The sequence below is a fragment of the Dama dama genome, chromosome 15, assembly GCF_033118175.1.
Source record: "Dama dama isolate Ldn47 chromosome 15, ASM3311817v1, whole genome shotgun sequence".
Taxonomy (NCBI): Eukaryota; Metazoa; Chordata; class Mammalia; order Artiodactyla; family Cervidae; genus Dama; species Dama dama.
Genome location: NC_083695.1, coordinates 14,656,682 through 14,671,848, shown reverse-complemented (window position 1 = coordinate 14,671,848; position 15,167 = coordinate 14,656,682). Strand labels below are relative to the sequence as shown.

The 15,167-nt window shown below is 37.6% G+C and overlaps 1 protein-coding gene across 1 annotated transcript in view; it reads right to left on the bottom strand.

Moving 5' to 3' along the window:
- The window catches only part of FMN2 (formin 2), a 346,102-nt gene that overhangs the window by 54,264 nt on the left and 276,671 nt on the right, over positions 1–15,167 (bottom strand). The window contains exon 15 of the mRNA XM_061161517.1: positions 5,618–5,669. Within this exon, the coding sequence (XP_061017500.1) occupies positions 5,618–5,669 (52 nt within the window). The remainder of the gene's footprint in view (positions 1–5,617; positions 5,670–15,167) is intronic.

Sequence of the window (15,167 nt, the reverse complement as noted above, 5' to 3'; positions counted from 1 at the left end):
AGATACAGAAAAAAGCTTTTGACAAAATCCACAACCATTTATGATGGAAACTATCTAGAAAGTGGACACAGAGGAAACCTACCTCAACATAGTAAAGGCCACATACAACCAACCCACTGCAAACATTACTCTCAATGGTGAAAAACTGAAAGCATTTTCTCTCAGATCAGGAAAAAGACAAGGATGTCCACTCTCACCACTATTATTCAACATAGTTTTAGAAGTCCTCACCATAGGAATTGGAAAAGAAAAAAATTCCAAATTGGAAAAGAAGTAAAATTGTCATTGTTTGCAGATGACATGATACTATACATAGAAAATCCTAAAAATGCTACCAGAAAACTACTAAAGCTCATCGGTGAATTTGATAAAGTCTCAGGGCTTCCCTGGTAGCTCACATAGTAAAGAATCTACCTGCCTGCAGGTCAGGCAGATGTCCCATGGACAGAGGATGCTGGTGGGCTACAGTCCATGGGGTCACAAAGGTTGGACAGCACTGAGTGACTAGCACACACATACAGGGTACAAAATCAACATACAGAAATCTGCTGCATTTCTACACAGTAACAACCAAAGATCAGAAAGAAAAATTAAGGAAAGAATCTCATTTACCATCACATCAAAAAGAATAAAACACCTCAGAATAAACCCACCTAAGGAGACAAAAGACCTATATTCTAAAAAAGTGTAAGACACTGCTGAAAAAAATCAAAGATGACACAAACAGATGGAAAGTTTTACCCTGTTCTTGGATTGCAAGAATCAACATTGTCAAAATGACTTTACCACCAAGGCAATCTATAGATTCAATGTAATCCCTATCAAATTACCAATGGCATTTTGCTCAAAACTATAACAAAAATTAAGGAAACACAAAAGATCCCAAATAGCCAAAGAAGCTTGAGAGAAAAGAACAGAGCTGGAGAAATCAGGCTCCCTGGGTTCGGAATATATTACAAAGTTATGGTAACCAAGGCAGGATGGGACTGGCACAAAGCAGACACATAACTCCACGGAACAGAATAGAGAGCCCAGGAAGAAACCCGCATAATTACGGCCACTTAGTCAACAACAAAGGAGGGAGGAATACGCAATGGAGAAAAGACGGCCTCTTTAATGAGCGATACTGGGAAAACTGGACAGCTACATGTAAAAGAACAAAATCACAGCATTCTCCTACACCATATAAAAGATGAACTCAAAATTGATTTAAAGGCCTAAATGTAATACCAGAAACCATAACACTTCTAAAGGGAGACACAGGCAGTACACTTTCACATAAATTGTAGCAATGCATTTTTGGATCAGTCTCCTAAAGCAAAGGAAAACAAAGCAAAAATAAAGAAATGGGACCTAATAAATTTAAACTCACAGCAAAGGAAATGATAAACAAAATGAAAAGACAACTTACAGAACTGAAGAAAACAGTTGCAAAGAGTGTGACTGACAAGGGATTAATCTCTAAAACATACAAAGAACTATGCAGCTGAATATCAAAAAACAAAACAAATCACCCAAAGAATGGGCAGATCTAAACAGATGTTTCTCCAAAGACACCATATAGATGGCCAAAAGGCACATGAAAAGAGGCCCCACATTTTTAATTATTAGAGAAATACATATCAAAACTATAATGAGGTATCACTTCACACCAGTCAGAATGGTGTACAAATAGCAAATGCTGGAGAGAATGTGGAGAAAAGGGAACCCTCCTACAATGTTGGTGGGAATGTAAATCGGTACAGCCACTATGGAAAACAATATGGGCATTCCCTAACAAACTAAAAATAGAGCTACTATATTATCCTGCAATTCACTCCTGGGCATATATCCAGTGAAAATTATTGTTTGAAAATATATATGTACTCCAATGTTCATTGCAACACTGTTTACAATAGCCAAGACAAGGAAGCAACCTAATTGTCTGAATGGATAAGGAAGATGTAGTATGTATGTGTGTGTGTGTATATATGTATATATATTATACATATATATAATGGAATAGTACTCAAACACGAAAAATAATTAAATAATGCCTTTTGGAGCAACATAGATATACCTAGAGATTATCATACTAAGTTACATAAGACAGAAAAATATATGATATTGCTTATATATGAAATCTAATAAAAATGATACAAATGGACTTATATACAAAACAGAAATAGATTTACAGATAGAGAAAACAAGCTTATGGTTACCAAAGGAGAAAGCTGTGGGGAGTCAGAAATTAGGAGTTTGGGAATAACATATACACACTACTATGTAGAAAAAAATAACCAAGAAGGACCTAGTGTATAGGACAGGGAACGATACCTAATATTTTATAATAACCCATAAGGGAAAATAATCTGAAAAAAGATATATGTATAACTGAATCACTTTGCTGTACACCTAAAACTAACACGACTTTGTAAATCAACTATACTTTAATTAAAAAAGAGTAAAAAAATAAAAGAAAATCTTTTACTTTTGTATTTACGTAAATCAACTATACTTTAATTAAAAAAGAGTAAAAAAATAAAAGAAAATCTTTTATTTTTGTATTTCAAAATCATTGTCACCATAAAGTATGGTTTTACCCATGGAGTTTTAAAAAAAGAAATTCTAAGATAATTTTCAAGCTAGCCATAATTTATAAATAAGGACCACTGAATGTAAGCAGTTAGTTTTATAACTCTCATTCTCATTATTTTTAAATATAGATATAAAGGAATGGCCACTTATTAGACAAACCTAGAATTGCTACATTCTCTACTTGTGAGTTGACACAGACACTGAGTAATCATATTTGGTCTGGTGATATTTTGCCATAATTGAAGAAAGCTGTGGATGGTAATTAAGAAGAAATAAAACAGAGGCTGAAATTAACACATTCAGTTGGGTTGCACCTAATGGAACAGAATTCTGGTGAAGCCCTGTAAGACAAAGTGACCTCTTGGCTCGCCACTGAAATCATCTGAAGATGAGAGCATGCTTATCCAACGTGTATTTGGATTTGGGGTATGTGGTTCAAGACTCATCTGCTCAGTTGTCTTACTTTCTGGGAGAACTGAAGAGTTCCATCAAACAATTTATCTAAAAGTTATATAATTCTGTACATACAAAATAGGAACTTGAAGTCCCACTTCTCAGATTGATAGAAAATTGTATGAATAAAAAGACAAAATTATCACATAATACTGTTATGGTAAGAAATGGAATATAAAAATGATTTGATTTGCTTTAAAAGCTTACTAACCATTTCTTAGTTAGAAATACTAACCATTTGACTACTTTTATTTAGTTAGGGAATCATAAAATGACCTGAAAAAATAATATTCCACCGCAGAAAAGAATCCTAACTAGTTTGTTGAGGAGAGTTCACTATCCATTTTAAAACCCACTGAAATGTTGTGAAGTAATTAGCCTCCAACTAATAAAAAAATTAAAAAAATAAAATAAAATAAAATGAATAAGAGTCAAGGCTTTTTATTTTCTAAGTAGTCAAATATAAACACAAATGAGTAAGATTCCCTTCAAAGCAAGCTGAAAACAAGTTTGTGCAGTTTACAACACATTTTCATGTGAATATGCTTCTCTAGTAAGATCTCTTACTGTTCACACTTGAAAAAATTATGCATGCTGCAAAAACCAAGGTATTCCATCTCTACAACCCTGGATGGTGGAGGAAGGCTAAGGAAGCTGGTCTAGGCACGTGGTGTGGTTTCCCAGGTGCCATTCAAGATGGACCGTCAGGGCCCTGGCACCTCACTGGCCGCCTTCCTTCATAGCAACCTTGGTGGGAATATGCAACAACATATGTCCTCAAAACCTTTGGGGACCTTCTCTTTTGGTGTAGAAAAGATGCCCGGGACATTTATAGCCCAACTCACAGTCTATAAATGACTCTCAACTTGTTCTAGAAATTACACCACATACATCTCCCACCAGTTTGTCACTTGGTCTCTGGTGAGGTGCAAAGTAAAACTAAATGCCTTGTTATAAGAACACCACTGCCTCAGTACAGGGTCAACTGCAGAGGATAATCAGGAACGCCAGCTCTGCTGTGATGACGGACTAAAATCATGGTGGAGGGAGAACTGTTTATAAAATGAAGTCAGGCAGCCACTATTGTGAGCAAATTCCTTAAAATCAATCTCTCTCTCTCCCTCTGGGGAACTGTGGAAAATTCTTAAAGAGATGAGAATACCAAAACACCTTACCTGCCTCCTGAGAAATCTGTATGCGGGTCAAGAAGCAACAGTTACAACTGGACATAGAACAACAGACTGGTTCCAAATTGGGAAAGGAGTATGTCAAGGTTGTATACTGTCACCCTGCTTACTTGACTTATATGCAGAGTACATCATGTGAAATTCCAGGCTGGATGAAGCACAAACTGGAATTAAGATTGCCAGGAGAAATATCAATAACATCAGATATGCAGATGACACCATTATGGCAGAAAGCAAAGAGGAACTGAAGAGCCCTCTTGATGAAAGTGAAAGAGGAGAGTGATAAAGCTGGCTTAAAACTCAACATTCAAAAAATGAAGATTATGGCATTCAGTCCCATCACTTCATGGCAAATAGATGGGGAAACAGTGGAAACAGTGATAGACTTTCTTTTGGGGGCTCCAAAATCACTGCAGATGGTGACTGCAGCCAGGAAATTAAAAGACGTTTGCTTCTTGGAAGAAAAGCTACGACCAACGTAGACAGTATATTAAAAAGCAGAGACATTACTTTGCCAACAAAGGCCTACCTAGTCAAAGCTATGGTTTTTCCAGTAGTCATGTATGGATGTGAGAGTTGGACTATAAAGAAAGCTGAGCGCCAAAGAATTGATGCTTTTGAACTGTGGTGTTGGAGAAGACTCCTGAGAGTCCCTTGGACTGAAAGGAGATCCAACCTGTCCATACTAAAGGAGATCAGTTCTGAATATTCATTGCAAGTACTGATGCTGAAGCTGAAACTCCAATACTTTGGCCACCTGAGGCTAAGAACGGACTCTTTGGAAAAGACCCTGATGCTGGGAAAGATTGAAGGCGGGAGGAGAAGGGGAGGACAGAAGATGAGACAGTTGGATGGTATCACTGACTCGATGGACATGAGTTTAAGTAAACTCCAGGAGTTGGTGATGGACAGGGAAGCCTGGCGTGCTGCAGTCCATGGGGTCGCAAAGAGTCAGACACAACTGAGCGACTGAACTGAACTGATGATGGCAAACCTCTACTATGAGAGCAAGGGTCAGGCAAGGGGAACTCAGGGGGCCCACTTGAGCTCCGCTTTTGCACATGGAAACTCATGTCCTATAACCAAACCCTTCACAGTTTTTCTTGAAATAGTTTCCTGCTGTCTTCCTTTCTGCTGTATTTCCACAGTCCTAAAACCTTTTCTAAAGAGAAGGTGCTAATAAGTTATCTAGTCACAATAATTTGATATAACAGGTTTATATATCATCCAGAATTATAAAATAAAAGTCAGAAATTCAATGTATAATTAAAGTACACTGTTAGTTTCTTTTACGCTTGAAAATAAAAACTGAGCTAATGATTGACTCCTTGAGATGAAGCACATTAAGTGGTTTATAAGCCTACTCTGAGAACAAATATTAAAGGAAAATAATTTCTCACCACTTATGAGTCTCTGTCAGTGAGTTCTCCTCTGCTTCTTGGTCAATTTTAGCTAAAAATATAAGAAAAGAAATAGATGAGATATGATAAATGGTTATAACCATCTCAAACAAAATATATCAAATAATATTAAATAGGTTTTAATACATTAATGCTAATGTACTCCACCAAAAGTTAATTTTATTTTTAAAAAATTGTATTGGAACATAAGTATAGAATTTTATTTTGAATTTATGAATAGATATGATTGAATAGGTTATATTTAATTTTCATTAAGTTAATACTACTTTCTAAGTAATTTCTTTAAATTAGTCACATTATCCTGAGAAAATAAAATACCAGATAACTTGATATTCACATCAAATTTGTCTGTAAAGGATTTAAATTCCAATAATTAGTTGAAAATAATTCTCTCAAGCAAAGGTCTGAAAACCAAGTAAAAGCCTAAATAGAAAAGATATGTAATGACCTTTACCAGTGCTCTCCACATCAGATCACAATTGAGTAGATCCAGAGCTGACTTCTATGCAGACATAAGATAAAATACTAATACTTTCTCCTAACTTCAAGTGATGACATGACAGTGCACCCACTGATTTGCTACTTGATTTGTCTATAAATAAAGAATGGTAGCTGGACACAAACCCAAAGACCAAATTTGGGAAAGGGATTACATCACTATTTTTAAAGTGTTTAAAATAACACAGAAACTCCCATCACGCAAAGTATGTATGGCAATAACTTTCACTGGCCAGTAACCATTCTAGGAATTTATGTATTACTTTATATACATACACACATATTTGGCACAAAAGTTTAAAAAATACTCCCACTTCTTACAATGCTTTTAATAATATTTTTAGTCTATTCCACTAGATCTCAAAATCTAGTTGTAACCCACTAAATTAATTTCATTCTTCACTAATTATCTGTGACACACAGTTTGAAAATCACTGAGCCACTGAACAAAAAATTTTTAAAAATCAAAGAAAAAAACCACCCTGGAGTTAGTGAAAGAAGTTGTCTTTTCATAATCATTTCCTTTGGGGGCACACTTGCAGCCATTTGGAAAAATTAAAAGACAGAAAGGAGCAGGGCAAAATGGTTATAAATATTGGAACTGGGTGTGAAATCAAACCTGTGGCCACTTGGGAAATGTCAGTGACTGCATCATGACGTAAACAGTTGCCAGCTTGGTCTGCTGTTTCACAACCTCAAGACAGTGTTTGTTTGAAGGTCTGCACGCATCTGCAAAGCCACTGTGGAGTGTTATGCAGGCCCTCTGCAGGACTGCCTGAATTTTTTTTTTTTTCCCCATTTATTTTTATTAGTTGGAGGGTAATTACTTTACAATATTGTAGTGGTTTTTGCCATACATTGCAATCCTGGGAGATGGTAGCAGAGGTATGTTTCCCCTTTCCCTTTTGGTTTTTTAGAATGCTTACATAAAGCTACAGGTCAATCATTAACCATAGTACGAAACAGGACAGATGTTCCATGACTTCACTTTGAAAAGTCTCCAATGTTAACCTATTTTCTTACAAAAATCTGCTTTGGGCTGCTGTAACAAAATGGTTTGTTTCCAGAAGTAATTCTAGAACCACAGAAAAGTTTAAGAGAAAACAACAAAGCAACACAATGCATATCACTTTCAGGAAGGACGTTCTTCCAACTGCCCTTGCATCATTTTTTTCTTTTGTAAAATATAGAATTTAAGACTGAGAAAGGAAGAAACTTTTTGACTATTCTAGATGCACCAAGTAAATGATTTATGAAATTTAAAACACCCTAGAATGAGATTCCAGTGATGTGTATTCTATTCTGATTCTGCCTCTGAAATTAGCTTTGTAATCTTAGGCTTCCCTGGTGGCTCAGACGGTAAAGAGCCTCCTTGCAATACAGGAGAAAGAAAGTCAAAGTCGCTCAGTCGTGTCTGACTCTTTGTGACCCCATGGACTATATGGTCCATGGGATTTTCCAGTCAGAATACTGGAGTGAGTAGCCATTCCTTCTCTAGGGGATCTTTCCAACCCAGGGTTCGAACCCAGATCTCCCACACTGCAGGTGAATTCTTTACCTGCTAAGCCCCCAGGGAAGCCCTGGGTTCAATCCCTGGGTTGGGAAGATCCCCTGGAGAAGGATATGGCAATCCACTCTAATATTCTTGCCTGGAAAATCCCACAGATGGAGAAGCCTGGCAGGCTACAGTTCAAGGGGTCACAAAGAGTTGGACATGACTGAGAGACTAACAACACAGAATCTTAGGCAAATAGATTAATCTGTTAACATATACAAAATATTTAGTATAGTGTCCCCAATAATTAGTAGGGGCTACATAAGTATTCTTTGAAAATGTTGGATTTCAAGCTCTTGAAATCCTAAAGTAATACAGTACATAATAATGTTTAACTGAATACACCAACTGCTATTGTATCATGCTTCAACATTATATGCAGATAAAGAAAACAGATACTTAACAGCTTTTTACATAATACAAGCTCCTAACTAGTTGTGAGTGGAATGAAGTGAGTTTCAGTTATTCATAATGATTCCTTGTGATGTATACTAAAACAGATTTGGCTTCATTGTATGAACAAGTTTTACTGAATAAACACTTCAGTTCAATGTGGCAGAAGAATGATTCTTACTAAAGGAATAAAACAAAAATAGGCTCTCTGTCCAAACCTAATAGCCATATTACAACCATAAAACCAAATTGGGATAGCAGGAAATACTTTAAATTATTCTGTTTTCCATTTTTTAAAACATGATTTTGAAGCTAAAAGGAGTTGTTTTCTCTGCTGTAATCAGCTTTGATAAAGTCCTATGAGAGATGATTCTTTTGTAGGGCAATCTTAGAAATAAAAAACTTGGGACTTCCCTGTTGGTCCAGTGGTTAAGAATCCACCCTGCAATGAAGGGACATGGGTTCAATCCTTGGTCAGGGAACTAAGATCCCACAGGCCACAATTAAGACGCAATGCAAGCAAAAAAGGAAAAAAGAAAATAAAAAATTTTCTGGAAACTTAGGGTGCAATTCGGATTTCTGGAGACACTGAGCTACCATTTCTCAACACACTGCTTGCATAGAAACACCATCAACATTTTGTTATCACAATCTTTTAAACACACTTATGATGTTAAATTGGGCTTCCCAGGTGATGTGAGTGGTAAAGAACCTGCTTGCCAATGCAGAACACGTAAGAGATGTGGGTTCGGTCCCTAGAGGAGGGCATGGAAACTAAATCCAGTATTCTTGCCTGGAGAATCCCACGGAGAGAGGAGCCTGGTGGGCTTTAGTCCATAGGGTCACAAAGAGTCTAACATGACTGAAGTGACTTAGCATGAACATACAAGATGTAAACTTAGTGACAAATGCTGGATGTATTTCTTTAGTTTGTGAGGATGAAACCGATCAAACTAAAATAAAATGTTACTAAGGTAGTAAAAATTAAGGTATTTTTTAGATAACTCTGCCATTCATTTAGGGAGCACTTAAATTAATTACATGCATTGACCAAAATCTTAGACCAACTGTGTGTTTTATTAGGTTGCTGCTGCTGCTGCTAAGTCGCTTCAGTTGTGTCCGACTCTGTGCGACCCCATAGACGGCAGCCCACCAGGCTCCTCTGTCCCTGGGATTCTCCAGGCAAGAATACTGAAGTGGGTTGCCCTTGCCTTCTCCAATGCATGCATGCATGCTGTCGCTTCAGTTGTACCCGACTCTGTGAGAACCTACGGATAGCAGCCCACCAGGCTCCTCTGTCTAAGGATTCTCTAGGCAAAAATACTGGAGTGGATAACTGCAGTTTCAGACCATGAATTTTAAATTATTATAACTAGGCTCAAATACATCTTTATTAATCAAAATAGGAACCATTACAATCAACACATTTTTGCCAATGAGAAATAAGTTTGTTTATTCCTGAAGCATAAAAATCTGTGCTTTGGGACTTGATGAACTCTTGGAAAGCATTTTCTGAATCCTGCTGGTTGTGGAAACATTTTCCACAGCAAAAAGCTGTCAAGATGCTTGAAGAAGTGAAGGTTGGTTGGTGAGATGTCAGGTGAATATGGCAGGTGGAACAAAACTTCATAGTTTAATTTATTCAAATTTTGAAGCATTGGTTGTACAACATGTGGTCAGGAATTGTCATGGAGAAGAATTAGGCCCTTTCTGTGGACCAATGCCAGCTGTGGGCACTGCAGTTTTAGGAGCATCTCACTGATTTGCTGAGCATACTTCTCAGATGTAATAGTTTTGCCAGTATTCAAAAAGCTGTACTGGATCAGACTGGTTCAGTTCAGTTCAGTTCAGTCGCTCAGTTGTACCCGACTCTGCAGCCCCATGGACGGCAGCATGCCAGGCCTCCCTGTCCATCATCAACTCCCGGAGTTTACTCAAACTCATGTCCATCGAGTAGATGATGCCATCCAACCATCGCATCCTCTGTCCTCCCCTTCTCCTCTAGTCTTCAATCTTTCTCAGCATCAGGGTCTTTTCCAATGAGTCATGTCCATCTCTTTGTGACTCTGTGGACTGCAGCATGCAAGGGTCTTCTGTCTTTCACTATCTCCTGGAGTTTGCTCAAATTCGTGTCCATTGAGTTGGTGATGCTAGTTAACTAATTTATCCTCTGCCATCCCCTTCTCCTCCTGCCCTCAATCTCTCCCAGCATCAGGGTCTTCTCCAATGAGTTGGCTCTTCACATCAGGTGGCCAAAGCACTGGAGCTTCAGTTGCAGCAACAGTCCTTCCAATGAATATTCAGGACTGATTTCCTTTCAGATTTGACTGGTTTGATCTCTTTGCAGTCCAAGGGACTCTCAAAAGTCTTCTCCAGTACCACAATTCAAAAGCATCAATTCTTTGACACTCAGCCTTCTTAATGATCCAAATATCATATTGGTACATGACTACTGGAAAATCCATAGCTTGGACTATATGGACCTTTGTGGGGAAGTGATGTCTTTCTTTTTTAATATGCTGTCTAGGTTTGTCATAACTTTCCTTCCAAGAAGCAAGCATCTTTTAAATTTCATGGCTGCAGTCACTGTCAGCAGTGATCTTGCATTATTAGTATATAGGAATGCAAGAGACTCTGTGTATTAATTTTGTAACTTGCAACTTTACCAAATTCATTGATGAGCTCTGGTTTTCTGGAAGCATCATTAGGATTTTCCATGTATAGTATCATGTCTTGGAGCCCATGAAAATAAAATCTGTCACTGTTTCCATTTTTTCCTCTTCTATCTGCCATGAAGTGATGGGACCAGATGTCATGATCCTGGTTTTCTGAATGTTGAGTTTCAAGCAAGCTTTTTCACTCTCCTCTTTCACCTTCATCAAGAGGCTCTTTAGTTCCTCTTCATTTTCTGCCATTTGAGTGGTTCAGTTCAGTTCAGTCACTCAGTCGTGTCTGACTCTTTGCGACCCCATGAATCGCAGCACGCCAGGCCTTCCTGTCTATCACCAACTCCCGGAGTTTACTCAAACTCATATCCATCGAGTCGGTGATGCCATCCAACCATCTCATCCTCTGTCGTCCCCTTCTCCTCCTGCCCCCAACCCCTCCCTGCATCAGGGTCTTTTCCAATGAGTCAACTCTTCGCATGAGGTGGCCAAAGTATTGGAGTTTCAGCCTCAGCATTAGTCCTTCCAATGAACACCCAGGACTGATCTCCCTCAGGATGGACTGGTTGGATCTCCTTGCAGTTCAAGGGACTCTCAAGAGTTTTCTCCAACACCACAGTTGAAAAGCATCAATTTTTCAGTGCTCAGCTTTCTTCACAGTCCAACTCTTACATCCATACATGACCACTGGCAAAACCATAGCCTTGACTAGACGGACCTTTGCTGGCAAAGCAATGTCTCTGCTTTTTAATGTGCTGTTTAGGTTGGTCATAACTTTCCTTCCAAGGAGTAAGCGTCTTTTAATTTCATGGCTGCAATCACCATCTGCAGTGATTTTGGAGCCCAAAAAAATAAAGTCTGACACTGTTTCCACTCTTTCCCCATCTATTTGCCATGAAGTGATGGGACCAGAGGCCATGATCTTAGTTTTCTGAATGTTGAGTTTTAAAGCCAACTTTTTCACTCTCCTCGTACTGCATATCCGAGGCTGTTGATATTTCTCCCAGCAATTTTGACTCCAGCTTGTGATTCATCGAGCCCAGCATTTCACATGTATACACACTTGCCCTTATTTATACATACATAACCTTTCAAAGGTGATCCTCGTTATTCATGGATTCTGTATTTGTGAAGTTGCCAACTCATTAAAATTGATTTTAATTCCAACGTAAATAACTGCAGTGCTTTTGCAGTTACTCGCAGTTGTATGCAGAACATTGAAAGGTCTGAGTCACCAGGCACATGTTCCTGGTTAAGGCTGAATACAGTGTGGCTCTGCTTTATTCCAAGTCTCATACTGTACAAGTGTCCTTTTCTCAGCCTACTGGGACATAGTTTGGCATCTTTTTACCTCCTCCTTTTCTGGTAATCTCTCTTTTTAAACAGTCCACAAGCATGGAGGTGCAGAGATATCTAGTGCCCTAAACCTGAGGAGGCTATGGTGTGCCTTATGGAGAAAATACATGTGTTGGGTAAGCTTCACTCAGGGGCTGTCAGACTTGGTTGTGAGTTTGATATTAATGAATTAGCAGTATAGTAAAGAAGGTGTATTCAAACATGAACACACATAAAGCAAGATTGTACTTTGGCTGCTTGATGAAATGAGACCAAAATGTGACCAGAGGCTTGAAGAACTGTATACTGCTAGGAACAGTGGTCTAGTACTCACTAATTCAGTGTTTGTGGCAACCTTGCAGAACATAATTATGGCAAATAATGAGAATATATTTATCTTGTGTTATAAATGAAATGAATATAAAATACGCAAAATTATATGTATGTGTGCATACATATGTACATAAATATGCTATGTTTCTATTATATATAAAATAAGCTATATGTAATAAAAAATATCTAAAAATACATATAGTAATATTTTTAAATTTCATAATAAAAGTGAAAAAGGAAAAGAAGTAAAATGTCACTGTTTGCAGATGACATGATACTATACATAGAAACTCCTAATGATGTTGCCAGAAAACCAGAGCTCATCAATGAAAATGGTAAAGTTGCAAGCTACAAAATTAAAACTAAAACACAGAAATCTCTTGCATTCCTACTCACTAATAGTGAAAGATCACAAAGAGAAATTAAGGAAACAATCTCATTTACCATCACATCAAAAAGAATAAAATATCTAGAAACAAATGTACCCAAGGAGGCAAAAGGCTTGTCCTTCAAAAACTATAAGATACTGATGAAAGAAATCAAAGATGACACAAACAGATGGAGAGATATACTATGCTCTTGGATTGGAAGAATCAATGTTGTCAAAATGACCATACCACCCAAAGTAATCTACAGATTCAATACAACCCCTATGAACTATAGCATTTTTCACAGAATTAGAAAAGAATTTATGATTTGTATGGAAACATGAAAGACTCCGAACAGCCAGAGCAATATTGAGAAAGAAAAATGGAGCTGGAGGCATCAGGCTCCCTGACATCAGACTATACTACAAAGCTACAGTCATCAAAACAGGGTGGTACTGGCACAAAAACAGAAATATAGATCAATGGAACAGGATAGAAAGTCGAGATAAACCCACGCAACTATGGTCACCTAATCTATGATAAAAGAGGCAAGAACATACAATGGAAAAAAGACAGTCTCTTCTGTAGGTGGTGCTAGGAAAGCTGGACAGCTACATGTAAAATAATGACAGCAGAATACTCCCTAATACCATACACAAAAATCAACTCAAAATGGATCAAAGACCTAGATGTAAGACTGGACACTATAAAACTCTTAAAGGAAAACACAGGCAGAACCTCTCTGACATGAATCACAGTAAGATCTTTTTTGATCCACCTCCCAGAGCAATGAAAATAAAAACAAAAATAAACAAATGGAAGCTAATTAAACTTCAGAGCTTTTGCACAGCAAAGGAAACCATAAACAAAACGAAAAGGCAATCCACAGAATGGGAGAAAATATTGCAAATGAAGTGACTGACAAGGGATTACTCTCCAAAATATACAAGCAGCTCACACAGCTCAATGTAAAAGAAAACAAACAACCCAACTCCAAAATGGCAAAAGATCTAAATAGATATTTCTTAAAAAAAGACACACAGATGGTCAAAAGGCACATGAAAAGATGCTCAACAGTGCTCATTATTTTAAAAAAATGCAAATCTAAACTACAATAAGGTACCACCTCACACCAGTCAGAACAGCCATCATCTAAAAGTCTACAGACAATAAATACTAGCGAAGGTGTGGAGAAAAGGGAACCTTCCCACCCTGTTGGTGGGAATGTAAATTGGTGCAGCCACTTGGAGAACAGTGTGGAGGTTCCTTTAAAAACTAAAAATAGGGCTACCATATGATTGCAAATATATCTGAAAAAACACATATTCAAAAAGATGTATGCACCCCAATGTTCATTGCAACACTATTTACAAAAGCCAGGACATGAAAGCAACCTAAATGTCCATCAATAGACAAATGGATTAAGGAGATATAGTGTGTGTATATATGTATACACAATGGAATACTACTCAGCCTTAAAAAGAATGAAATAATGCCATTTACTGTGAAGCAAATCTGACAAAGACAAATATTATATATTATCACTTATACGTGGACTCTAAAATAAATGGTACAAATGAACCTAGTTACAAAATAGAAACAGAGTCACAGATGTAGAAAACAAACAAACAAACAAAAAACTCATGGTTACCAGGAGGAATGGGCAGTGTTAGCTGCTCAGTCAGATCTGATTCTTTGCGACCCCATGGACTGTAGCCCACCATGCTCCTCTGTCCATGGAATTCTCCAGGCAAGAATATTGGAGTGGGTTGACATTCCCTTCTCCAGAGGATCTTCCTGACCCAGGGATCGAACCCTTGGTCAAAAAATCTGCAGGCAGATTTTTTACCATCTGAGCCACCAGGGAAGTCCAGAAGAATGGGGAGGAGGGATAAACTGGGAGATTGGGATTGACATATGCATGCTATGATAGACAGCCAACAAATAGGTAACCAACAAACAGAAACCAATGAATAGATAACCAAAAAGACATTCCGTGCAGCACAGAGAACTCAACTCAGGACTCTGTAATGACCTATTGGGAAAGGAATCTAAAAAAGAGTAGATATATGTAAAACTGATTCACTTAGCTGTATAGCAGAAACTAACATAACATCGGAAATCAACTGTACTTAAAGCTGCATAAATAAAGTTAAAAAAATGATGCATAAGTATCTGGAGATTACCAATTAGTTTTTTAACAATGCACAAAAATAAAATTATCACACATGTTGGTATATATCAGAGAAGGCTAACTGTAGTTATTTCAATTAAACAGTAAGTCAAATGCTCATATATCACTTATACTTGTCCAACAATAACTTTTAAAGTCATTGCAGAGTTGCAGTCTATTTTCTCACTTCCCTTCAATGTAAAAACCT